The 27,622-nt window shown below is 39.1% G+C and overlaps 1 protein-coding gene and 2 pseudogenes across 12 annotated transcripts; 2 read left to right on the forward strand and 1 right to left on the reverse strand.

Annotated features, from left to right (window-relative positions):
* Nucleotides 1-788: 788 nt before the first annotated feature.
* On the reverse strand, nt 789-21,535 carry LOC141735494 (heterogeneous nuclear ribonucleoprotein K). 12 transcript variants are annotated; one of them, XM_074568372.1, is made up of 15 exons: nt 21,073-21,185; nt 19,035-19,114; nt 18,038-18,135; nt 16,635-16,691; nt 15,131-15,174; nt 14,117-14,189; nt 13,419-13,532; nt 11,978-12,106; nt 11,187-11,494; nt 10,784-10,838; nt 5,500-5,550; nt 3,621-3,642; nt 3,464-3,546; nt 2,845-3,014; nt 789-2,055 (listed from the first exon to the last, which is right to left on the reverse strand). In XM_074568372.1, the coding sequence occupies exons 2-15, from the start codon at nt 19,081-19,083 to the stop codon at nt 2,022-2,024; spliced, it is 1,287 nt and encodes a 428-aa protein (XP_074424473.1). In that variant the 5' UTR covers nt 19,084-19,114; nt 21,073-21,185; the 3' UTR covers nt 789-2,021. The 12 variants fall into 12 exon arrangements, with proteins under 12 accessions (XP_074424473.1, XP_074424476.1, XP_074424475.1 ...); XM_074568375.1 differs by lacking the exon at nt 21,073-21,185 and adding an exon at nt 21,344-21,535 and having other exon boundaries at nt 797-1,994; XM_074568374.1 differs by having other exon boundaries at nt 797-1,994.
* A 1,480-nt stretch (nt 21,536-23,015) lies between these two features.
* Nucleotides 23,016-23,821, forward strand: LOC141735667 (recQ-mediated genome instability protein 1-like; annotated as a pseudogene).
* Nucleotides 23,822-24,320: 499 nt separating this feature from the next.
* LOC141735577 (recQ-mediated genome instability protein 1-like) lies at nt 24,321-25,221 on the forward strand (annotated as a pseudogene).
* Nucleotides 25,222-27,622: the final 2,401 nt, after the last annotated feature.

Below are 27,622 nucleotides of genomic sequence, written 5' to 3' on the forward strand. Positions count from 1 at the left end.
CCCAGAGAGGTGGTGGAGGCCCCATCCCTGGAGACATTCAAGGCCAGGCTTGATGAGGCTCTGAGCAATCTGATCTAGTTAAAGATGTCCCTGCTTAGTGCAGGGGGGTTGGACTAGATGACCTTTAAAGGTCCCTTCCAACCGAACACATCCTATGAAAACCCTACTAAAGCTAGAGCAGTGCTCAACTTCTTTGTAAGACTAGATTAGCTTCTTAAAAGATGCAGATCATTAAAAAGAAAAAACTAAACACATTCTCTAGTATATCGACACTGTGCAGCTTTCCTCCTCCCTAAAATATTTTAAAAACACAACCCCACAAACCACGTGCACATACACAATGTAGAAGTGCATAGGAAAAAAAATCCTGCACCCATGTTTTTCCTCTTAATTCATTTGCATTTTGTCTGACACCTTTTTCTAGGTTGCTGATTTCTCCATATCTTATGTTTAGCATTTCCCAAGGAAGTGCCAATTCTACATGTACGTTTATTCACTGGGAAACCCACCATACTCATTGCCCTAGACAAAAGCAGGTTTTTGAGGATTAATATAGCTCTGATAAGGAGGTCACCTCTTACCTCCTTGCCCTAGACAAAAGCAGGTTTTTGAGGATTAATATAGCTCTGATAAGGAGGTCACCTCTTACCTCCTTGCCCTTTCCCATTACCTTGTAAGTGTAGTTCCTTATTATGACAGGAATTACTCCATATGTTTCAAAAAGATAAGAAAAGTAAAACGTTCTATAGACATCCCCCCCAAAGTGAAAGAACCCACTTAATCTGGATCAGATTTACAAAGTTCTTTTGCATTTTTAAAATTGTTTTTATTTAGGAAGTGAAATTAAAACTTGTAAACTATAAATACAAATGCCAAGGTATTACATGAAATTTTCAGAGGTTCTTTATCTTTTTTAATTTCTCACAAGTATTTCCAATGTAATCCAACAAACAACAGGGAAACCAAACAAGTTTAAGTTCTGTATACAATGAAAATCAAGTTAGATGCTGCCAATTTGTCAATTCATAAAAGTTTCTATCTGACACAAATTAAAGCTCTGAAAACTACAATTCAATTATTAACGATACACCAACTGCTATTTTAAACATTGTTATTTGCATCAAGCAAGCTGTCTAGAACCAGGTGTATTTAACCCACCGTTAACTCAGGGGCATCACAAACTTAAAATATTTTATTTATATACTGTCACCAATATATATATACGTATTGCAAAGAGGGCCAAAAACTTGCAAAAAGGTAAAATTTCACACAATGTTTGCATTAGTATTTTTGTAATTTTTTCCCCAAATAGCAAAGCTGAGCCACTGTTTTCATACTGTTTCTTTAATTTGCCAAAACCATGTAACTCCATCTATATCAAAGAAGCAGAAGAGCAAGCTTAACAGCAACTTCCATTGATGCATTGGGAAAAAAAAAAAAAAAAGGTGTTTCCATTTTAGATATTACCTCATGTATATAAAAAAATGATCACCAATAATAGGTTCACTAAATTTATTTAAAAACCATAAAATATACCTTAAAAAAAAAAGAGCATTACATTCTGCACACTGCTCTCAAAAGATGCTAGGGACATGTGGACAACCAGTCTTATCCTCCCTTAAAAAGAAAAAAAAAATAATTACAGTGTACATGAAGTCGGGTGTTCACAATAGTTACAGAAAAACTATTACAATGTACCACCAACAATGAACAAAAATAAAATCCACTTTCTGCTGCTGTTTGAAAATTTCAGTGTTATTCTTGCACGGCCTTTCCCTCCCCTAAATATTTGTAATGAACTAAAACATTACATCTGGTGAACAGCAGATTCCACTACACCTCAAATGCAGAACACCTATGAAGCAGAGGAATGTTGGCTTTTTAAACAGAAGCAGATATTAAAAAAAAAAAAAAAAGAAGGAAAAAAAAAAAGGTGCAGGACTCCTTCAGTTCTTCACTAGTCTTAGAAAAACTTTCCAGAATACTGCTTCACACTATAAAAAAGAAAAAATAATCTTGCATTAGAATCCTTCAACATCTGCATACTGCTTCACACTATAAAAGAAAAAGAAAAAAGCATGTATTAGAATGATTGACCATACATCTTGCATCAACATTCACAATGGCATTCTTAAAGATAAACTACAAATTCCCAATACATTTAAAAGCAAATAATTTTAAAAGATTAATGGCTAATAATTATAGGCATAGAATTATTTTAAACACATTTAAATATTAGTAATCTAAAGCCACACATTCAAGTTAAACATTAACAAATGCTATGACAGCCAACATGTTATTAAAGCAAAACTAAGCAAACTAAGTCCAAAATGGTTCATATTTGGCAGAACAGAAAGTAATGCCAGCAAGGTGTGAAATGCTGCATAACAGCACCAATTGATTTCAACTTGTCCTGTATGTAGAGGCATGGCCTGTGCCATATGGCAGACTCTGATTTGTTGTCAGTTAAGTTATCTAAAAACAACAAAATCACTAGTCTTCCACACAGAACTAGACCAACATCCACTGAAATCTTCTATATTTTTTACAGGTTCTATGTAATTTATTACAAGTAGGTTTTTTTGCAGCACTTTTCACCAGAGAAATGAGAGGACTGCTTGGTTAAGGTGTCTTCCATCAAGATTAGTTTTGAGGGAATCTTCATTTTAGTTAGAACAGAGAAAAGAAAAGAATCAAGGCAGAACTACCACTGGAGAAGTTAGGTTCAATAGTTACTTAAATCCTGCCTTCAAAAAACTATATTGCAGAGAAGAGCTTTAGAATGTAGTAGTTGGAAAGTCAGTTTAAAACTGACAGCAAAGACAGCATTAAGCTTCAACTTGCCTGTTCTGCAGTAAATACTGAGCATTTTGTATCTGGTCCTGTGTTCCCGTAATTGTTATTATTCGATCTTCTGAGCCTTCTAGTGGTTCATCAATTTTGATTGAAGCTCCTGACTCATGACGTATTTGTTTGATTCTCTGGCCTCCCTTTCCAATAATAGATCCTGCCAACTAGGGGAGAAAATAAAGCATTCATTTCTTGATATAACTTTCTCTGCAAGAACACAGTACTGTTCAAATAACTTCCATCAATTTAATTTTAAGAGTTACAACAGAACTCTTTTACAGCCTCAAAACATCCTCTGTAATGTTTATTATATAAACAGAGGTGGGATAAAGTTGGAAGAACCAGATGCTTGTTTGTAAAAACAAGTTATGTAGATCATCTCTATTACTGAATATTAACAATTTAAAAAAATAGTTCAGTGCATCTCTAAAGCGAAGAGACAAGAAACATCCTGAAGAATAAACATTCGGTGATTTAGAAACACTTGCTTTATATTAAAAGTACTTGTCAAGCATCCCAAATACTTTTGATTTACTGACATAGTCTGAGAAAAGGCTGTGACTTCCTATTTATTTATTTAAACACAAGTGGAAAGCAAGCCAGCTTCACTTACATCTTTGGGAATTGTTACTTGTGTTGTGATGATGGGTCCACCAAGATCTCCATATGAACCACGGCCCCCTGTGTAAGAATAGTCTGATTTAAACGTATGCATCAAGCCTCTTACTGACTAAATAAAGTGCATGTCAAAATTATCTATAAAAACTTACCATATCCAGAGCCACCCTCAAACTATAAGAAAAAGAGAAAGAAAACCCTTAAATAGCAAATAGTCATGATTCATTAATGTTTTAATCTCAAGTATCACACTGTTAACTTTGAGCCTATTTTATGCAAAAATCCTAAACCACAACCTTAATCTAAGTGTCCTTAAAGGCAAACTGGGGAAGAGGGCAGACCAGGAACAAAGAGGGGGGGAGGGAATATCTCATAAGACCCTCTTAGCTTGCTCTGTTAAAACCTTTAAGAAGTCATCAAGATCCAGCCATACCAGTTTTACCAAGCAACCTTATTAATTCAACTGGTAAACAGCTCTTGATGCTCATCTACTCCTGACCCTTGGACTAAAGTAACATTCAAATCAAAAGATCAGAGTTCAGCCTTATTACTACTACCTATACAGCTTAGGAGAAATTAAAGTCTCAGTTTAGGACAAGATGTTTACCTGGTAACTGTCAACCCTCCTACTCCATCTATATCTTGAGGAAAAAACAAGTCAACTCTAATAACAACTTTATAATTGGTCTCTCCATTCAGACTATGCTACAATCCCTTTGTATCATAGAAGGGACAATCATGACACTAATTACTACTGTTCTGCTAAAACTACCATATACCAAATACAAATCACTGTAATATAGCACTCCTGACTGCTTTTATTTTCAGGATTTGTAGACTGGTACTTGATATTAAGTGCTTAATTTGATCTAATGCCTTCTAAATGCACAAATACCCATTTTAATATCTTGCTGCAGAAGCAGAGAATAGATTTGCACACTTCTCTAGAATTCAACTTATATCACTGAAATACAGGAATTTGTGTGAATTATTTGTTTGCAGAAGTTGTAATGCAGCATCTTTTTCCAAAAAAATATTTACTTGCTAGCTTTTTGGAGCCACATCAAAATGGAAACCATTCAGAAAAAACTTGTTCAGCTGATCATCTGTTTCTAAGCAACCTTTGTTATGTAATCATGTTGCTTAGCAATACAGACCATAATACAGCATAATAGAGCTTGTAGTAGAGTGCAAAATACAAAAGAATGAAGGACACCTAGAACTTAATTCAGAGGCTGATCAGAGCTGCATATTTCACACACATACTCTTCCACCTGTTTTTGCTGATATTTTGCACAGGGAATCCCTTTTCCAGGCTAACTTGTTTTAACAATCCTTTTCTTAACCCTTTCTGCTGCTTCTCCTCCCCAGACTACAAGACAGCAAATGAATTTCACAGCAGATAAGTAATTGTAACTGCAGTATTTATGTAAGCTAGGAACTAACATTTAATATTTGGCAGCACTTTGCTATTTTCTAGACAGCATGAACACTTGCTGACACCCTTTGAACTTTCCTTCCTAAACCCCCTAAGAGTAAAAATTTTGATAAACACAAATCAAATGGAATACTTTCAAATATATGGATAGGTAATGCATAATAGTTTATCCATAAGTAAAGAATTATTTTTAACATGCCTTGTTTGAAACAGGACAAAACACAACACGATGAAGTTAACATAAAACATATTCCTAAATAGATGCACCTACAGGGTGTTGAAAAGCAAGAGTTACAGTGAAAGTTACAACTTAGAACACTAAAATAGGGTACAAAAGAGGCAATAAAGCTTCTCTCACTTGGCTGTACTGCTGCATACTTCCATTGTGGAACGTTAACTGCCTGTACAGGATAGTTCAGGACATAAACTGACAATAACCTGAGTTAGAAGGAAAGCTTTAGGGATTTTTCAATAGGTGCAAGCTGCCACTGACTACATTCAGTCTCAAGAAATTCTAGTTATCACTTAACCAATTCAAATGATTTTTCTCAAAAATCAACTATTAAACCAGTCAAAAGCATAAGCACACTCACCAACTCTGGTGGCTGCATGTCATCACAGGCATCCACATGACACTGCATCATCTTCCAGGCACAACATAATAGGAGGATAAGAGGAAATGAATCCAAATTAAGTCCATGTCATGAAGGCTTATAGGTAACTTGGCAAGCAAACACATACATACCAATATAAAGAAACATTTTTCCGCACTACTTAAACTACTACAAAGACTCAAAAGTACACGATATAGACCAGTTACAAGATTCACTCCCTTTTACTTTCACTGCAAGGGAACTGTAACTGGTCACATGTCTTTCTTCCTTGTTTCTTTGGTGTAAACAGATTTTTCCTCTTACAGAGAATGTCAGACAGCTAAGGGGAGAGCAAAGCTGAAACAGTTTGGTTTTTTTAAACACCTTTGAGTAATAAAACTGTACTATATACTAAAAGATATTACTCTCAGATACCAAAGCCTTCTATTTCTCTCATGCATAAAAAAAAAAAAAAACAAAACAGAAAAGGCATTTAATAAAACAAGTAACTGTTATTGATATATTTATGTCAACAGCAGGTCAAGCAGGAAGCACGTGCCTTCTCATATTAATTAGTTTCCATATACCTCATATAGCCAATAGCTAAACTATCAATCTACTACTGCCTAATTATGTTGGAAATTCAATTATTATTTTTTAAAATGCGATATATAGCATTTATTTCCTTCAGAATTCTACAAACGTGAAAAAAAATAATAATCAACAAACAATTGAACCTGCAGGTGAACCTGCTTTAGCAGGGGGGTTGGACTAGATAATATCCAGGTCCCTTCCAACCCCTATCATTCTGTGATTCTAAAAATATAATTTGTAGAATCCACTTTAAATTACTATTAAGGCAAAGACCATTTCTGGGTTAAAACATGCTACACAGTTGAGAAATATTAGTTGTTTAGCTTAAATAAGTTTTAATTAGAATAAATTACTTAGGGTTATAACATGGTGTGATTTATGCTGTTTGCTTAGCTTTACTTAGCACGAGTAGCTAGACTTGCTGAAGCCTTTAGGCTGCAATAGAGTTAATTTTCTTAGTAATTTTCCTAGCAGCTGGTGCAGTGCTGTGTTTAGTCTTTTAGTATAAGTAAAATGTTGATAACACACTGATGTTTTGGTAGTGTTTTCCCTAAGTCTGGAACTCTCCAGTTCCCCCTGTTCTGCCAGCAAGCACAGGTGCACAAGAAGCATAAACCAGAAGATAACGAGGCTACAACCCTCAGCAGAGACTGCAAACCAACAAGATAAGAGCAGTCAATGGCCTGCCTACATACAGAAAAACAATCCAATAAGGTGTTAGAAGACCCCAGACCAAAAATCACCATTGGACTAAAAGACGCATGAACAGCACGTGAGGGGCGGGTGTATAGATCACAAGGGTATAATTGCCCAGGGATTTCTTTGTTTGAGGTCCCTCCCTTTTGGAGGCACCCAGACTAGGCTGATCTTGCTGCTGTCCCTTCCAATTAAATGAATTATTTTTATAAAATCCAATGCCTGAGACTCTGCTGCAGGAAACCTAGGGTTGAGCCTGAAGAAAGAGGGAGTGCGCCCGAGAGTAAGTGTGTGCGTGTGTGATGAGTTGAAAGGGGCACCCGTCAGCCCACGGGGGTTGCCTGCTGCAAAGGGACCCTGGTCCTAGCAGTTAAAGACTCGGGTGGTGTGTGTGCAACTCCTTGAATGGTGTGTGAATGCTTGGGCAGCGGCTTTTCCTTAAACAATACAACATGAATAGCACATTAAAATATATATATGCTCATTTAAAAACAGTTCCTAAAATACTAGGTGCATGATAACTTAAGATACATAACAGAATTTTCTTCTCTACAGAATCACTTGTGCTAGCTACTACTGGTAGCCAATGGAAATGAAATCAAAACTAAATGAAACACTGACTAGATAAGACAAAGCACATAGTATTAATAAGAATTCATTGACTTTTACATCTAATAAAAAAAAAAAAATATGCATGCAATCCTAACCGATGGCAATTTCCTTATTGTAACTTTCCCTTATTTTTAAGGGATTGGCCTAGAAGAGTGAAATTTTGTTAATTTCTTCTAGTATTTATATAGAAAAATAAGATGTGTCAAAACATCTTCAAACATCTTTCCTTCACTGTTTTTTTTAAATGCTCCTTAATGTCAAATCTCTTAAACATGAAGTACTTTTAATATATTTTTTTTTAGTGTATGTACCTTTACTGAAGTGCTTATACAGACACATGTATATACACACATACATATATATAATGTTAAGAAATATCAAGAAGTAGGAATCATTTGAATGAGCAAGAACAGATTAGACGACTGAACATACACTCTACTTTTAAACAGACATTCTGGTTTAGTTCTCATTTAACTACAATTTAAAAATACTTTGAAAGCATTAGGAATTGACCATTAAAAAAAGGGGAGGCAAAGATTAAATGGCTTTATATGCACTTCTCCACCTTATTCCCCTCCCCAATATGTTTTTGTGCATTTGTATATCTATAACACCCATGGGGATGGGGGTGTTAAAAAAGAAATAGTGTGTAATAAATAGAATCATGTTTGTTAATCAAATCAGGCCTTCTTAAAGGCTGGTGAAAACTTACACTGTTTTGACTCTTCACATACCTAAATCACAGGCATCCGGTGTGCTGTCTGGGGCGCTTTGACACCTCAAGGCCTAAATCACAGGCATCTGGTGTGTTTTAACACTTCAAAGGGAAGAGCTAAGTTGTGAGATAAGCTGAAAAGAGTCTCCCCAAGGACACTGATAAAGATGAGGAGCCTTCAGCCCCACGACCATCAGGAGGCGGTCTCGACCCCCTAGCAACACGTCGCTCAGACACGGAATACACCAGGATTGACACATATACGGGAACCAGAAGAGTATATAATCAGCTACTTTCGGGAAGTGGGTGTGCGCCGTTGGCGGAGCAAAGACTCCCCGGCCGCCCAGCGCTGTTTTGCTTGCTGCCGCTTGCTTAATAAACTAATTTGATTAATTGGACTGGTTCCTGTCAATTATTGGGCCACAATCTATAACAAATTTGGTGCCGTGACTCGGATAGAGGCAATTTGGCTGTAAACCTCACAGGGGGGGCGCCCTGCTGAGTAAGCGGCCCCTGTTGGGGGTTTTTACACCCAAAACCTCTACCGACGAACTCGAAATTCGGCAGCAAGCAAATAAAAGCCGGCAACCCCGTAAACTTTGTGCACGAAGACCCGAACGAAGACTCAGGAGTGAGTAAGTATAGGCCGGTGATCCGTTCGGTTGGGGTTGGGTATCCTGGAGTGTGCCTGTGTGAGACGTCCACTTGAGGATGAAGCAAGTGCGGACCCCTTAGTAGTGCGGTTCCCATCTCCCGCGAGGGACTGGGCCACGAACAGGGGGAAAAGATTGTGTGTGTGTGTGAAGGCACTCCGGAAGATGGGACTGAAGAAAAGCAAGCCTTCTGATCCCATGGGTGGGTCGGTGCCTAAGGTTAGGTTACCCCAGATACCGCCAGACAGTTCGTTAGGATTAATGATTAAATATTGGGATGATTACCCTTCTAGGCAGGGTAAGGATAAAGCAAAAATGATACGTTATTGTATGGAAGTTTGGGGTGGGAAGCAAATTAGAAGTGACCACCTGTATTGGCCGGTTTTTGGGTCCTTTGAAGATTGGATATGCCAGGCTTTACATATTTTATGTTAATTCTAAGGAACCCTTTAGCCTGGAGGAGAGTGAATATGCACACTTGTGGATAAGGTCAGAGACTAGAGTAAATCTATATCACTTGAGAGAGAAGAAACAGGGGGGTAGGAAAAAAAAAAACAAAAAAAAAAAAACAACAATTTGTAGCTAAATCATGGACGGACATTATAAAGAAGCTGGAGAAAGTGGAGGATTGGCAGGATAGGGGTTTGGATGAATTGTTAAGGGAAGCCCAGAAAGTGTATGTCCGCAGGGAGGAGGAAATACATAAGAAACAAGCCAGAATGTTGGTAGCTGCAGTCAGAGAAGGGCAAAGGACGTCAACCCCTGGAAAAGGGTTTGAAGCTCGCCAGATAAGACAGGAGACCCGAAAACCTTTAAGAGGGAGAGAATGGGGAACTGTGGTTTGTTTTTATTGTGGAGGAAAAGGGCATGTTAAAAAGGACTGCAGAAAGAGAATGATGGATGAGAAAATGTTCAAAGACTAGGGGTGTCAGGGGCTCTATTTGCTGGGAACCCGAGAAAAAAAAAAAAAAAAAGAAAAAAAAAAACAAAAAACACAGAGCCCTTGATAAAACTAAATGTGGGTCCCCAGCAACAAGAAATTGAGTTCCTAGTGGACTCGGGAGCAGAAAGATCTACCGTTCAAAAATAGCCCCAAGGATGTAAAATATCCTCGGCGACTATACAGGTTATTGGAGCAAAAGGAGAACCTTTTGGAATACCCATAATAAAGGATGTGTTTTTTGAAACCCATTCTAAGGTAGGGGTGGGGTCCCTGCTACTCATGCCTGAAGCAGACTATAATTTATTGGGCCGAGATTTGATGATTGAATTAGGAATTGGCTTAGAAGTAAAAAAAATGAAACACTAAAAAAAAAAAAAAAAAAAAAAAAATTAAACTGTGTCCCTTACGAGTAATAGATGAAGAGAAAATAAATCCTGAAGTCTGGTACACCCCGGAAACAGTAGGTAAGTTAGAAAAAGAAATAGTGGAAACGCGTTCATGTTTTCTCAGCTATCAAAATAGCCATTATGGTCCATAGGCATTTGTTTTGGAGTAGTTACAGCCTAAAATATATACCTCTAATAAGAGAAACAATGCATGTGTGTCTTTCAGTAAAATGCCTCAGAACAGAGATTATATATATTAAATACATAAAAAATCCAAATTATTTTTTTCCTCCCGTCTTAGAATTTACAAGGCTGTCAGTATTGTTGCATCTCAGAAAATTAAAGTTTCACCATCGAGTCTTGGTTCACCATGTTACAAGTCTTGAACTACTGAATTTTTCTTCCTTTAGCAGAGAAGGGAACTGGCAGAAAATGAGGATTTCTGTAGGTTCAACATCTCCAAGATGTTGGTCTGAAAAAAGACCATCCCAAAAACCCTTTACACCGCAAAGAGTTGTCTTCTTGGGGGGACCATTTGTATGGCCAAAACATTTTGGTGATATCAAAGTTTATCAGAAGCACGCATGCCCCACACTTAAATATATGTATTCAAGAACAATTTCCTCAGATATTCAAAGTGCTATCTGTATTTACTAAACAAAACAATATGAATTTTAACTCTTACCATTCCATCATAACGATCTCCAGGTCTACCCCTTCGGTCATAAGACATAAGATCTCTAAAGTAAGAAAAAGCAGCAGCACATGACTCCTATTATAAACTATTTTATATATTCTAATTCAAGTTTTCATTATTTGCACACAACTATGAATTTATGAATGCTTTAGCCAAGTTCTGAATGACATAAAATAAAGTTACAGAACTACTGACTATAGCCCCGATAGACTGCTACATTGCAGAAATAGTTAAATTCAAATACTTTTTGAAATTCTCTGGTGCAATGCACACTCAATCCTGCATAATCACTACCAACACGGAGTGTGAAACAAGTCCTGGAAACATGAGCACAATTCAGCAAATTTTACTCAACTTGAGTTTTGTACAACGCATTTATGCAACAGCTTACCCGCCACGAGGAGGTGGTGGAGGAGGAAGAGGAAGATTACGAGCTCTGCTACCACCTCTGCCACCACGACCTGGCGGAGGTGGTGGAGGTCCTCTGCGAGGGCTCATATCATCATAATCTCTTCTTGATGGAGGCATAGGTCGTCCACCACGACCAGGAGGCATTCGATCAAAGCCTCCTCTTCCACGCATTGGAAAGCCTACTGGACGTCCCCTTCTATCATCAAACATCATTGTGAAGCCGCCATAGTCATATGTTTCATCATAGAAATTGGGATCATAAGGCTGGGCCCGTCCTTTAATTGGAGACTAAGACACACAAAAAAAAACAAACCAAAAACACCATGACCCCTCCCCCCTGGTTAGCACTGATTATTATACATTTAATATAGTAATTTAATGAGCTATAAATATGAATTTATGCATTATGAATAAGTTTTTGATTTCACAATACTGATAAGAAAGGCAGGGATGGTGATATACTTCCTAAGAACTTAACTATAATAGAGAAATGGCTGCCACCGATGGGTGGCACATACATTTGTCTCACTTCCTCCCCAGTTTAAAATTTCTTATTTTACTGATATGTAAAGCATGACTATTGACTTCCCTCTCCAATAAGGTACACCCCAGATCTAGAAAACAGAAAAATTTCAAAGGATGCTTATTTTGTTACTGGAGAAGTAAGAGGCATTGAATTAAAAACAGAAATGGAAAGATAAAATTTTCCATCCAAATCATCCCAACTTTCATGAAAAACAATGAAAGAATAGTAAGTTTAAGACACATTACCTCAGAAATAAGATCCAAGATAATCTTGATACATTCCACAACTCTATCAGGTTTTCCACCAATAAGCACCACTCTATCAGTGGAATGAGGACAACACTCTTGGAAGAGCTTAATGGTGGTCTGAGTGTTCTGTTGAAGAGAAGAAAAAAAACCCCAAAAATCTTTTAAATAATTTTATAAACTTATTGAAAACAAAATGGGTAAGACACACACTAAAACATTTTTAAAGAAACAATCAAATCAGACCATTAAACTTCCAATCATTTTAAGTGAATGCTTGCTTCTGAGTTCTTACGACAATAAATCATGACAATAAATCATGACAATAAATCATGACAATAAATCATGACAATAAATCATGACAATAAATCATGACAATAAATCATGACAATAACAAATAGCAACAAAAACATAACACAAAAATAACAAAAATAAGATATAAATAACAAAAAGATATAAAAATATCTTAGGATATTATATCTTTAAGACCTGCAACGACATCAGTTTGTATGAAATGCTAATGAAGAGGAAAAAAGTTCAATTTTTTAAATCTTTCAATTATGGCTCATCAACATGGTCATTTAATCAATTAGCACAAGGACCACATATCCATTATAATCTTACAGGTTATATAAACCTTCATATGTCATAAAAACATGCTTTGGATGCAAGACAGCAATGTTGCCAGGATTATGTCTAGTCCTCTTGCCTTTCCTCAGTCCACACAAATATGCCTAAACTGGCCTTTGACACAGTACCAGGAAAATATAGAAAACAACACTCTAGATTCATAGAGACCACTAGCTTTTTAGAACAAAACCTCATTCCTTCACAAGGAATGATCCTTCACAAAGGAAACCACGGACTTCAAGGAAACAGAACTTAAAAAAACCTCAACCCACCCAAAACCAACCAAAAACCCCCAACCACCAACCACCCTAACAAAAAACCAAAAACTCACAACAAAAAGACCCACCCCAAACCAACCCACCCAAAAACCCACCCCATACCACCTTTTTATAGCAATAATCAAACATTTAATAAATTATCATTGTTAGAGTTTATGGAAACGTGTCCACACTAAACCATTTTCTATGTCCAACACCAAATATAGTCTATTCAGCAGTTCGTTACAGAAGGAATGATAAACGGCATTTCAATTTTAAAAAGTAGCCTTTATTTATAAAGATTACTCTACTGCTAATATGCTTAAAAGCTTTATAAGAAGTCATATGCTCTATCACCAACAGACACTTTTTCTGACTTTTTGCAAGAAAGTTGTAATAAGTAACTCTGATCTCAGAACACAGAAATCATGCATGAAATATATTCTGAAGGAATTATTGCAGAGATGATGCTTACACTCACTGTTTATGAACACAAAAAACCCTAATTTATTTATAGAATAAAAGCAGAATCTGAAAAGAATAGGAAACAGTACCTCTCTGAGTTCTTTGATTTTAGCACCCTTGACACCAATAATTCCTCCTGCTAGACTTTGGTGAATTAGAAGTCTTAATTCACAGTCAAAGTCGCTACCTTTGTAGTGTTGATACTGTAAGTAAGATGCATAAAGGGAAAGAATAAAATATTAGTCAGGGGAAAAAATAATTGAAAAAAAATCAAATTTTTTTTTGTTAAGGTTTTTCTCCAAACAATATGGTATGACTTAATTTGCTGCTGAACTGTAATGCTGTATTTGCTACGATAGAACCACACCTATTTAAGTACTTTGCCTCAACATGAGGTGATGTCAAATTAGTTTTCCTTATTTCTTTTATTATTGTTTTATAAAATTTTAAGTTATCAAAGAGCACAACACACATGCTTACAAAGCCAAGGCAGGATGGAAATTACAATAGAGCTACTTCAAATTGGGGACTAAACAAGTCAGGAGACTGGTGTTTTGAAGGGGAGGAGGCTGTTCCAAATATTAATTTTTTAAGAAGAGATTGCCTCTGTCCTCTAACAAAAAAAAATGCCAACATGTAGCTTGAGAGCTATAGGCCTCCTTTCAAAAAAGGCTGTGTTTTATTTTCTAATTTAACATATTAAAAACAGCACACAATCATCTAGAATTATCTTATTTTAAAATCTAAATTTATGCCTCTGAAGTAGAAACAAACCTAAGAGACATACCTCTTCTAAAGTAGGGATAATCTTCTTCAAGATTTCTCCAATTGTCTCTGTATCTGCACTTATACTCAAGATGCTGTTAGAGGCCAGTGTCAGAAAATATGGAGAAGGTGAAAAAGTAGAAGTAATAAATTTAGTATTCATAATCATACACAAAATTCTAACAAGACAGACTACACAGAAGAACTTACAATTAATATTCCCCATTTAAAGTAAACCTGTTCACTGGATTTACAACACATGCGTATTTGTTTATGACCAATATATATGTGTGATAAATTTAAGACTAGGTAGGTCTTACAGAGAGCAAGCAAGCGAGAGCTTTTGGAAGGGCTTAGATTAAGCAGGCAAGAAATTGACGCGGAACTGAAATAGAAGTGAATATTCACATTCCCCACCACTGCTAATTTAGTATACCCTTGCCATTACATTGGTAAAACTGGTACACCTTCTTGTAGAAAGAGTGGGGATATACAAGTGGTCAACATTAGATCTGGAGTAAGGTTGAGAGACTAGTTAAAAATTAGATTACTAATGGTCTCTGCAAAAAAGGAATATAAATACAAGGAAAAAAAACCAAAACAAACAAAAAAAAACCCACCAACCCCCCCAAACAAACAAAAACATAACACAAATGAGAAGTGACGGAAAGTAAACTAGAGTTAGTATTTCATCAGAAATAATTATGAACAGACAATGTTGGGGGGAGCAGGGTGGGCTACAAAGACAGAGCAAGAGACTCTTGAAACAATTTGATTTATAATGCAGTGAATATGCAACACTTGAAGCTGTGCTCCTTCCATTGAAATAAAATTAGTGGATTGTTTGGGTGGCCAACTCACGTAAAAGTTCAGTGACAAAAAGACTTAATGGGGAAAATAAGACAGAAAACTTTTTAAAAAAAAAAAACAATACATGGTCTATAAGGGGATACTATTTAATTATACGAAAGGCAGGTAATAAAATACATTTCTCTCTTTCTAATCAGGCAGTGAGGCATAAACTGTTGGGACATACCGCTCGGGGCCACTGCTGTCTGGGACTGAAACACTTGCATTGTACTGCATTGGTCATTGGCGTTCGTGGATGTTGGCATTGGGCATGGGTATTCAATCAGAAGTTGTCAAGTATGGTACCCGTTTGGCAACGAGCACATTTTTGGGCATAGCCAACCAGGGTTTTCACATGGGCGTTCAGGGGCGGATGGGCCAACGTCATGGTGGGCAACGCAGGGGCAAGTCGATCCAGTACATGGGTAACGGAGATATATGGCCAAAAAAACAAGGAGAGGGAAAAGGGGGAAAAGCAATAAATTTTAATTTAATACAAACTATACTCATTACTCTCAGTTAATGAAGCAAGTTTAAGTTCTTCTGAAGACTAACACAATAATGGATTGCTACATCAACTGTGGCTTAACAGTATGGATCTTAATGAGTTACTTTATCTGACTAAACTACTTTTTACTTTTAACATAATGATGTTTCAGTAGCAGGCTGGCTCATGAATGTAGACACAAAAACTGTTGAGATACATATTACTGAAACCTTGGGCAAGTTGGGAGAGTTAGTATTCCAGACCAATTAAGTTATCTGGACTTAGGTGATGTATTTATTTATTTAAAACAAACAAACATACTAGCTGCCAAAGTTAGCAAGTGTATGTATGATTCCTGACCATTTCAGCTTAATCCTCAATTCTAGTTGCTACAGTTTATGAACTTAGATGGAACTGATTTTGTAATGATATATTAGCAAATATTGTGTTGAACACAGTTTTGCTTGAAAAAATTGCTGAAATTGTAGCTGATGCTAAGTACAGGAGTGTAAATAACTGGAATTTAAGAAGCATTTCCAAGTTTTATAAATACATAACATTTATGCTGAACACGTGCCTAATCACAAGTCAACCCACTATAAAATATGAATAGGTAAATAAGTCATGACCATTTAAAAATGCTTCCAAGTAACAGAATAAAATGTTTCTTTACTGTTCTATATCCGTATTTAAATCATGCAACCTTAACACAAGTGTTTTTGTGCTTTATGTCCAAGCTGTTACAGTAAGAACAGATGGACCATTATGTTGTTTTGGTTTTTTTTTAAAGGAAGTTAAAGAATTCCTTTATCACTGGGTTAAGCCAGCCACCTGCAATAGTTTTCAACAGGACTGTAATTGATTCACACGTATGGGAAATGGTATGGTTAAGGGTTTTAAACTTTGCCAATATTTCTAATTAAAGATGTTAACTCATTTGAAGCGTGCAATTTAGAGGAACCCTGTTTGAAAGCAAAGAGGTTTAATATAAACCTCTCCTCCCACATAACTCAATGTGGGTTTCAGTTACAACACAAACTGAAAAACTAAATTTATCTCCTCTAACAATCATTATAAATGGCTTATAATTAGATTATTGTTTAGATTTTAATTTCTCAATTTTTAGAAATGTATGCAATCAAGTTTTCAATGTAGTGCTCTGAAAGAATTGGTGTTAAATTAATTCAAACTCATATATACTCACATCTGTACGAAGTGCCTTAATATTTTTGCCACCTTTTCCGATCACTGCTCCAGCATTCTGGAAAATAGTTTTTAGAAGTTATGTTATGCTAATACAGCACAGACTACAGTTTTGGACTGAAGACTAAGAACAATGTATCTATTTCTGCATTACCTTGTGGGATGCATTTAGGGGTGGGGTGGGGCTTGTTTTGCTTTTGAAAGGTTTAAATTAAATTGAAATATAAACTGACATGGGGAAGAAAAAAAGGTCAAAACAGCTCTTACCACTGAACTTTGGAAAGAGATAAAAATACTCAATAATATTATTTCAATTTCAAATTTAAGTTTCTAGAAAATTCTGCCTGTGTTAAAACGATCTCATAGTTTAGAGTATGACTGAAAAAATACTTTATGGGATTCCATGCATGTTATGTAGGTCAAGGATTTTCCCAATTTATTTGATTTTATTATTTTGTTTTAATATGCTCGCAAATTTAACTTTCGCACTCAAAATATTTGATAATTTCAAATGTTACTTTTGGTTTAAACCTATGTAACTCAACTGACCACTCAGGTAGGTACAGTCTGAAGAATGTAAAGCCAATATAAACAATCACTAATCTCCAGTTGCTAAAATCAACAGGAATAAACTCAGATATTCAAGAGGGGCAATTGTAAAACTACATTTTTACCAGGCTATTTCAAGAACTACATGCAAAATTATTGCTTTTATTATGCAGTTCATACATGATGCTAACAGCACCACAAACATTTTGCATCACTCCACATAACTGGACTATTCAGCAGAGTTAAGGTAACATTCCCCTGCCCCAACACAAAAGACTGAGTTACTTCAGACAACACAAACATCTGTAACGACTGAAAACACTAAAGGAGACAATTTATACTAGCCAATGAAGCAATTGCAATCCCTGCAACATTACTCCCATATTTCCTCCTGTTGATACGTACAGATTTACTAAATCTGGGAAAATTACTAAAATCCTGAGGAAGTCCTCATCTTGCCTCTCATATTTAATTTACAATCATAAGCTGATCATTCTCTAAACTACTTGCTTTCTAAAGACTAATACACAGTCATTACCCTGGAAACAATTACGTTCCATTTAAACATAAGTGGCTTATAATTTCTATTGTTTTATTTTTTCAATGAGTACTTTTTTTTAATCAGAGAAGTCCCATAGATCATTAAAGACTCATCCTTGAAAAAATTTATTGAAGATAATACCATTGCAATACACTTCTACTATAATTCATGCATACTTACAAATATTCCTATCAAGTTATTTTATTTTAAATAAAGCACACGTTCTTTCTAAACATACACCACAACATACACTTTGTCACCACTGTCTTAAGCAATGGTATAAGCAGGAATATAGCGATACTGAAAAAGCATACTTTGCTTTGAAGCAAGATGCGTAATTCAACCATCTCATCTGTATTCCGAGATCTTTTGAAGGCCTGTTCTTCTTCCATATCTTCTGCAGGACGTTTGCCTGTAGACAGGTCCATAGGGGGGAAAAACCACAAACATATATTTAAGTTTCTAAGTCACAACGAAATTGTATATCAAGCTTACACACTGTATTCCTAATGAAGCATTCCCTCCTATTAGCCCAACGCTAACTTCTGACATCTACCCCGAGTATCTATAGCACAGAAACAGTTTTTTACTTCATCAGCCTACGTATCAATTAATTATTGAACTCATTCCAAATCTATGAACTACAGCTGAAATCAGAGTTCTGCAAACTTAGTGAAAAATTTATACGTTGTTTAAAGCAGTGCTGCATCAACCTACCTAGTACTTCTTTTACAATTGAAAAAACCTTAAAGCCCAAAAGATCATAAGTAGTTTGTCCAATACTGACATACTGGTGGAACAATAGAAAAGCAATATTTCAAATAGCTTTGAAACACTGGCATGAATCAACTCAATGCTAATGCCTTAACTCTTCTTTACTAATTATGTCCAAAAGGTTTTTGTTTAGCTAATATTTAGAGATATTTCACATATATATATACACAATTCCTTCAAAGTAACAACTGCAATAAATAAAAAACAGTAATAGATATGTCTGACAGTATTTTTACATGATCACACTGTCCAGACAAGTACTGAGTATTTAGCTATCAAATATTTTCAAATCCTTAGTTATAACTTTTAGTTACTTATGCCATGTCTAAAATACTCCCAAAGAAAAATTGCATATTGATGATACAGAAACCATGTAAAACCATATGGGACACTTAAAAATTAAAAGATTAAATGCAAAAATACTGCCAATACAAACATTTGATACAATTAAAGCATTCCAAAATAGTTAGAAACACTGAGACTTAAAAAGGTTCTCTTTCCCCCAAATAAAATAAAATAGTCCTTTAAAAAATTTACCATTTGTCTCTGTGTTGGTAAAGGTCTCCTCCTGTTGTTCAGTCTCCATTACCTTTTATTCTTAGGTGTGCAGATAAACCCTGTTGCAGAATAAAAAAAAGGTAGTACATCTATTGGGGGGGGGGGGGGCAAACTGTACATTGTACTAAAGGAAAAAACAAAAAGAGATGCCCACCCGCCCGCTTTTAGAACTTACCAGTTTTATATACGCTTGCAGAACAAAACCCAAGTGTTCTGTGAGAGATCAAAACCTAACAGCCTACTGCTTCAGAAGCCTACGAAAACAGCATAGATCAGGCTCTGTTCACTTACAGGTGAACAAAAAATGCTATTTTTCCCCCTTGGATTTTATTGCCCAACTTCCATAACCTGAACAAACGGTTGACACTTACTCACGTATCCGTGAAGAAAAAGCGGGGTACGTTTAACTTTTTAAAACATCCTTTCAATCATCTGTTAATTTCTAACAGTTACCCCGTTTGTGCAGGCTAACAGCAAGTACTGCCGGTAGGCATGCGCTCTTTTACAGCCGCTGCTGACAGACTGCCTTCCCAGCACATGCTGGTATTTCCAGGCCCCTAATTTGAGCTAATGGAAAAGCGCCGCTTAAAGAACAGCCAAGTTTCAAACAGACGTTGCCAGAGCGCGGGGGGGGGGGGGGGGGGGGAAGAGAAATTTCACCAGATTCAAATGGCTAGACCTTCCAGACCCTCTTCTATTTACGACACTCCCAAAAATTTTAGAGCTGCGGGGGGACGAAGTGTAATATAGTGTCCAGGACAAGATACTCTCGATGTGCTCTGTTGTGTAAATCGAGTTTGCGGGATTGGCTAACACAATAATTTTTAAAAAGTCGAAAGGATAAAACGGCCACGAACATGTTGTAGAGGGCTGGGAGAAGCCGGCGCGTCTCTACCCCGCTTCCTCTGGGACGAACGGCCCTTCCCGCCCAGATTCCTCTCCTTCCACAGCCCATGCGCAAGCCGCGCCACGGTCTGACATTAACCTTTACCCCTCGCACGGCTTCCACAGCCAGTCCGCCCGCCCGTCACCGCCGAGCGTTCGGAAGACCAGCTCGCTCCCAGAGGAGAGAGGGGGAAGAGGCGCCGACGGCGTTACATAACCCCCACAGCCCGAGACCCACCTCCGCGGTGGCGGGGACCAGCAGAAATGGCGGCCGCTGTAATGGCGCCTACCCACTGCTAGGCGGAGCCGGGAGCCGAAAAGCCATCACCACGCGGTCACAAGATTTCCCTCGCTCTGCCCAGGGAGACACAAAGGAGGCACTCGGCGGCCCTCACCCGAACTCGAGCGGGGCCGACAGAACGCAACAGCCCCGCCACGAGAAGAACACTATCGCCGCAATCGGCACTAAAAGCAGGCCCTGCTGCAGAGCGCTTCCCAATCAGTTTGACACAGCCGCTTCCGCACAGGCCGCAGCCGAGAGCGCCCTCCCTCCTCTTCCTCTCTGCCCGCCATAATTCCCAAAAGCTCGCCCCATACACAGTTACTCAGGGTAGGCGCAGGAAGGCGGCGGCAGCCGCTCCCCCGTCCTTAGCGCGCACCCGCTAGTGCAGCCGGCCTGTATCCCATCGCTATTCCGGGAGCCGCATCAGTTGGGCCGCCGTGCCCGCACTAAGATCACCGAAGCGCAACGGCTGCCGGCAGAGACACAGATCACATTTTTCGCCCTTCCCTCAGGACAGATGGTGCCCCTCAGGCTCGCAGGTTGTGCCAAGCCACTCCACATTAGTTAAGGAAGAGTCACTCCGGGCCCCCTCTTTCTCCACACAGCAGTCCCCGTACCTACTCAACTCCGCCGCCCCGACAGTGGGGAAAAGCGCTGTCTCTGCGGGGGCCCACAAAAATCCTGGGTCCCGGCGGCGACACAGGCGTCCCGCGTTACTGTGTCACACAGTAGCATGGAGAGGGGTGCGATCAACAGCTCCACTTCCATCGGCCCGGCTTAGCTCTCCCCCCACAGCGCGCGCGCAACACCCCATCCTCACCATCAGCTACACGCGCGAGCCGCGCTTACCTGCACCCACCACGTACGAGAAAGGCGAGCAGATCCCACCACCAACACACGCATTCACCAGACGACTAGCCCCGCCACCTCCTCTCCTCCCCCCAGTGGAGACCCACTGCAGTTCCGTTGGGTAAAGCAGCTGCCCGTCAGGGCAGGGATGGCCTCTAGTTTGCCCCGCCCTCCGTGTGGACCACGGCGAAACGGGCCTGGGTATCACGAGGAGAGGAGCGCGATTCACCGTGCACCGCCGTAGTGTGCCTGGGTTGTTTGTTTGTTTTACCTGCCTGATGGGAGCCACGAGAAGAGCAGCAACGACAACGGAAGGCGGTAAAGGAGAGAGAGAACGACCTCAGTTTTTTTGAGGAAAAAATGGCGTCTGCGAAAACTCCGCCTTGTGCTTGTCCCCTAGCACTAGAGGAGGTGGAGCAGGCTTCTTGTGATGCTTAAAGGCGCGCGTGGCTTCATGCCTCCTATTGGCTGTTGGGTTGCGCGGGGTTTTTGGAGGCTGTGCACAGAGAGCAGGTGTATTTCTTCTTTCTTCCCACCCGCAGCTCGGGTGATGGGAGGTAGGCTGCCCTGCTGGTTCTGCCCGTTCGTTCGGCACCACCTCTGCCCTGGATAAGCGTGGGGTGGCTCGGCTGAGGGTAGGGTGTGGGGGAAGGGGCTTGGGCTCAGGCTCAGTCAGCCTGTTTGAGGAGTAGGGAGGTATGTGCCCCGTCCTCGATATGACTCTGGTGGGGCCGGCCATCTCACCTCAGCGTCCATCGCTGTCCACTGCAGTTTATCGGTGCCCGCAGGGATGCGGGGTGGCAGATGGCCTCACTGCCCCCGGGGCTCTTGGTACAGGGTAGCAGCGCCAAGTGGGTGACAGGCTGCCTAAGGACTGTGCGGCTGAGATGAGAAACTTACTGAAAATGGCGTGACGTGCTGGTCCTTACTTTACAAGAAACCCACGGGATTAGACCCGTTGATGAGTAAACAAATGGGTTATTTCCCTTAAGTAACTGTACAGTTTCTTCTAAGTGGTGGAGTTTTGGTGAGAACTTTAAGGCAGGGTATTTTTTTCTTAACTGCGGGTTATAATGTCAGAAGACAAGCCTTGTGTTTCTTAACTATTCTTACAGTAATTTTTCTTTGGTGTAATTCTGTAGGGAGGTTGAGCTCCTTGGTCGTCCCCCTTAAGGGGATAAACAGGTTCCAAATGCAGTTATACAGCTTAAATGTGCATAGCTACTTCCAAAACTAACAAGAAGCTAGAGCTTATTAACCACTGATGTTCTTGAGACAATGACCACCAAAACTTGGTACTGTTGCAACCAAACCCTGGACTGGGTCTCTAGATAACATCAATATTTCAGGCTAGCCTTCTGTTGTCAGTTCCAAAGCTTTCATTGTGTAAAAATCACCCCTGTGGTGCAAATACTTACAGATCCCAACTTGTTTGTATTGTAAATGGGGCTTCTCACTTGTGTTCTTAACAGTGCTAATAAGATGGGAGAATAACTTCTTGGGTCAATTTTTAAAGTAGGCTAGGTGTGAACAGCAGCACTGATAGGAATAAAACAAAAACCAGTTGGAGTAGAACCTTTCTTCTTGTAGTTATTATATGTTATCTTTCTATCCACAGCAAAAAGATGAAGCCACCAAGAAGGGTTGCTTGTAGAAGTCTCAGTACTTTCCTGATACTTTGTGATGAGTAATCTGTATAGGCTGTTTATGCTGGTTGAAGTTTACTTGTTTAATTATTGTAACTGCATGTTTATTATTATCATCAATGGAAGTGTTTTTAATTGTAATTGCTTCTACGTTGTCACACTTAGATGAACTTTGAATTGAGAGAAAATTTCTATACAATGCAAGTGAGAGACTTTAGCTATTGTCAGAAGAATGAAACCATCTTTCTGGGTTTTGTTCTAGAGAATTCACTTTTCTTTTCTTGTAACTTAAAATAAATGTCTGCATCTAACATTGCAGCAAGAGTGGAAACTTGGCTTTCATCTATTTGGCATGTTGAAGTTCCTTTGATGTGTCTGGAAGCCTGTATTAATTGTATCTGTGAAAAAAATAGCGGTAGTAACTTAAGTCAAGCTAAGATTAACAGACAAATATTTGAGCAATGGCTTCTTACCAGATCTAAGAGATTTAGAATATCCCATTTTGCCTGATTGCATTTTAGATGCTCCCAGAAGAGAGTTATCTGGCTTCTACTCCATACAGATTGATTCACTGGTTGATGTTAGCCAACCAGCATGTTCACAGTTGCAAAAGCTCAGAGGAAAAAATACTATAAATAAAGTAACAGCATCCCAAGAATCCTGGAAAGCAAAGTGTACTCAAATGCCGATGCTGCAACTAACTGATGAGATAGATCAAATTCGGGCGTGGAATATTAACCAGTCCCTGTTCTCCATAGTAATCTTCTTCCTGGAACAAAAAACACTGTACAGGAGAATATTACATGTTGTCTTGGAGTCCTTCTTAAACCAGAAAATGTGAAATTCTTGGTGAATTGGATTAGGTGGAGGTTCTTATAGTGGAGCATACTCAGGGAAAAGTCCTTGCTAGATTAATTGGGGAAGCTGAGAATCCTGTTGGACAAACTGATCATGAACAAATTGTTCCAAGGCCCGTAGATGAATTAGGACAAACTCTAGGCCCTTCAAATGAAGATCTTTTAGCTAGTCTTGATGAAAATAATGAATTTGCTTTAAATAATGTAATACCTTCAGAAAGTGGATACTGCAGAAGTGAAAATTGAAGTGACAATTTTAGTAAAGCCTCAGGTTTGCTTACTACACATGATGAAAATGTTTTGTAATAAGAATTTGGAAATCCTTTGCCTCATTCAGATGAACAAATTTCACCTTCTGTAGAATGTTGATGGCTTTTAAAATTACTTACCTTTGGAAGATGACTTTCTTCTGGGAGAAGAGATCCAAAGAGAGCTGGAAGAAGAGATCCAAAGAGAGCTGGAAGAAGAGATCCAAAGAGAGCTGGAAGAAGTGGTGTCAGTGGTCACCTGAAAGGAGGTTGTAGAGAGGTGGGGGTTGGTCTCTTCTCCCAAGTAACAGGCGGTAGGACAAGAGGAAACGGCCTCAAGTTACGCCAGGGGAGGTTTAGACTGGATATTAGGAAAAATTTTTACACTGAAAGGGTTATGAAGCATTGGAACAGGCTGCCCAGGGAAGTGGTAGAGTCACCATCCCTGGAGGTATTTAAAAGACGGGTAGCCATAGTGTTTAGAGATACGTTTTAGTGATGTTTTTTGTCAGAGTTAGGTTGATGGTTGGACTAGATTCCCTTCCAACCTAGGCAATTCTATGATTTTATGAAGAGAAACATAAATTTAATTACTGAGAGGCTTCTACATACATCTAGAAGCTCATGTGATTCATCTTTAAATGGCACTTACGAAAAAGATGATATAAATGTGAGAAGCCTGTAAAAGCTACCAGCAAGCAAAAGACTTCTGAAAGAACAGTATCTGCTGGAGATTAAAATAGTAAAAGTAACTTTTCACAGCATAATAGCATACATCAGACTTACAGTTCTGCAGATTTCTCTTTGGAAAATACTACCAAAGAAAGGTGGAATAGTATAGACCTAGTTGAGAGGGAACATAAATTCCAGCGCACTTTTGACAGCAAGCTGCTAACAATGAACCAGTATGTTTTCAAAACTGGATCCAAAAGCAGATCAGACAGAGAATGATATGCAATCCTTTCCTTATAGAGCAGTAGAGGCATGTGATCTTGATATAGTTTTTCCACCTTTCACCTATATTTCTGTTCTTGCAAAAAAGGCAATTCTGAAAGTTAGATGTTTTATTGTACTCTTAATAGAAACCTCACAAGCAGCAATGGGTCCAGGGGCATAAAGACAAAAATTTCTGATGGTTTAGCTTATCTCAAAGTAGATTTTGCTGATGATATTCTAACAAATTTCATTGGATTTTCAGTGCCTGAAATGAATATGTTGAAAAAGATCCCATTTCACATCCAAAGCTTAAGGATGATTTAGAGAAATGTCAAAGATGACTGATACATCTCTATTTGAAGACTATAAAGTTTAATCGTTTTTCAGTCCAAAGCCACTGTATTAATTCTACAGGATACGGATGCAAGGCATCTAGAACAGTTGAATTGTTTGAACAAATAATGTGCGCAAGCTTGTAGATTGTATATTAGGAAATGTTAAAGTCAAGATTTCCCCTGAAGGACTATTGAAAATTAAATTTTAAAGTTAAGCGGTATGCCTTTTCTCTCTGTGGAATTTAGATAATGAGGTGAAGTCTCTGTGCTCAAAGAGCAATTAAGACTGGCTTTGCTATCTCTTGTGCAACCCAGGGGGGTGAAGACTTGTCTGGCTATCACAGTATATATGGATAATGGAGCTGTCTTCTGGAGACAGGATAGCCCTGCTTTTCATCAGCAGAGACAGTAAAATCAAGATAACAGAGACTTTGTGTAGCTCTTTGTTTCCTCAAGAGGCTACCATACCTGATAATTGACCTTTGCCTCATTACCTGTGAAATGCATATTAAAGTTGACATCTCTGTATATGCTAATGAAGATTTTAGAGATCATGCTAAACATATATGACTATAGCACTCATCTCTCCACCCAAATCATACTACATGTCACCTAGGGGAGGGAAACCTCGTCATTTTGGGGATAAAAGGATGGAGAAAATGACTGTTAAATTGGGAGAGAATCACAGAATGGTTCAGGTTGGAAGGGACCTTAAAGATCATCTAGTTCCAACCCCCCTGCCCTGGGCAGGGACACCTCCCACTAGACCAGGCTGCTCAAAGCCCCATCCAGCCTGGCCTTGAACACCTCCAGGGATGGGGCATTGACAGCTTCCCTGGGCAACCTGTTCCAGTGCCTCACCACCCTTACAGTAAAGAATTTTTTCCTGATATCCAATCTAAATCTACCTTCTCTCAACTTGAGGCTGTTACCCCATGTCCTATCACTCCACTCCCTGGTAAAGAGTCCCTCCCCATCCTTCCTGTAAGCCCCCTTCAGGTACTGGAAGGCCGCTATAAGGTCTCCTTGGAGCCTTCTCTTCTCCAGGCTGAACAACCCCAACTCTCTCAGCCTGTCCTCATAGCATAGGTGCTCCAGCCCCTCTCATCATCTTTGTGGCCCTCTGCTGGACCTGTTCCAACAGGTCCATGTCCTTCTTGTGCTGAGGACTCCAGAGCTGAACACAGTACTCCAGGTGGGGTCTCACCAGAGCAGAGTAGAGAAGAAACTTGATACCTGACAGACCAGTCCATGGGCTGCATTCTCTTCCTCCACCCCAAGGCAGGGACGCCTTTCTGGGTAAGTGCTGCACCTTTCACCCTCTGGTGAATGTTACCAATGTTAACACACCAATGTTTTGGCTACTGCTAAGCAGTGCTTGAGCAGCATCAAGGCTATCTCCAATGCCCCTGCCCCAAAAGGCCAGTAGGCTGTGAGAGGACAAGAGATTCGGAGGGGTGTGGAATAATTACTAAAATGATCAAAAATACAGCATTGTTCACACATTAAGGAAAGGTATAAAATCAAAAAGTTTCTAGGGTAGAATACAGCCGCAGCTGGTACGCGAGGAATCCACTGCATCTGTGATTCCCTGTACAATATTGCTTGCAAAGAAACACGGGGGATGGAGTGGAGTGGAAATTCTACGGCCACGCCCTGTGATAATCCAGCAGATATGGGAACAAGATGGTCCTATGGAACTGATAAACTGCATACTTACTACCCTAAGCCAACGGTCTGACAAATTTTGATGAAATGCTGTCCTTTGTGCGAACTTTGCTCATTATAATGTCATTATAATACCAAAACACACCTCCGTCCCAAAGACTACCCGCCTCCAAGGTGTGAACACTCCTCCTTGAGTCTGTGCCCTGAATTTTTCATAAACTATACCTTTAAATGTGAAACAAGAGAATTTTACACCAATCATAATAAAAGTATGTATGACTAAAGTCACTCAAACTCCACCTTGAAGATAAAAAATAGTATAAAAATAGCCCGAGAGAGGGGGGATATCAGGGAAGACACCATCACGAACAAGTCAAGGAGGACTCCATCACAGACTGCCTTTGACCTCCAGGATCAGTCGACGGGCTGAGCCTTTCTTCCCCCCGCCACAGGGACGCCTTTGGGTAAGACTTAGATTATACTGAATGCTTTCTTGGGAAACTTAGAAATCTCTCTAGAGACTCTCTTTCCTACATTTAGAGCCAGGCTGTATCATTTATAACTTTGTCGCGTGTTTTGTATATGTAACAATACTTTCATTTGCACGTGCTTTGCAGACAGTGTATTTATCGCTGGCAACCCATAAGAACCTATACATCTGTTGCTTAAATAAACTGCACTGTTTAAGTAGCTAGTCGTTTTGGTTTCTCACTGAACGCGACCAAAGACTCGAGAGTGGCCGTGCTAGTTCATGAGCACGACTAGACTGAAGGTGCAGTCCACTATTAGTGTATCCAAATCGTAACAGTTTAATACATATTAAACGCGACTGGACTGATAGTGCTGAATTGGGCATCACT

The sequence above is a fragment of the Larus michahellis genome, chromosome W, assembly GCF_964199755.1.
Source record: "Larus michahellis chromosome W, bLarMic1.1, whole genome shotgun sequence".
NCBI classification, from domain to species: domain Eukaryota; kingdom Metazoa; phylum Chordata; class Aves; order Charadriiformes; family Laridae; genus Larus; species Larus michahellis.

Bases quoted from the DNA above. Each gene is read 5' to 3' on its own strand.
- LOC141735494 (XM_074568370.1), bottom strand. From the start codon at position 19,083: ATGGAGACTGAACAACAGGAGGAGACCTTTACCAACACAGAGACAAAT. The intron at 15,175-16,634 runs GTGAGTATATAT...TGACCAATGCAG, and splicing joins TTAAGGCACTTCGTACAGAT to TACAATGCAAGTGTTTCAGT. The intron at 13,533-14,116 runs GTATGTCTCTTA...TCTTACTTACAG, and splicing joins TTATCCCTACTTTAGAAGAG to TATCAACACTACAAAGGTAG.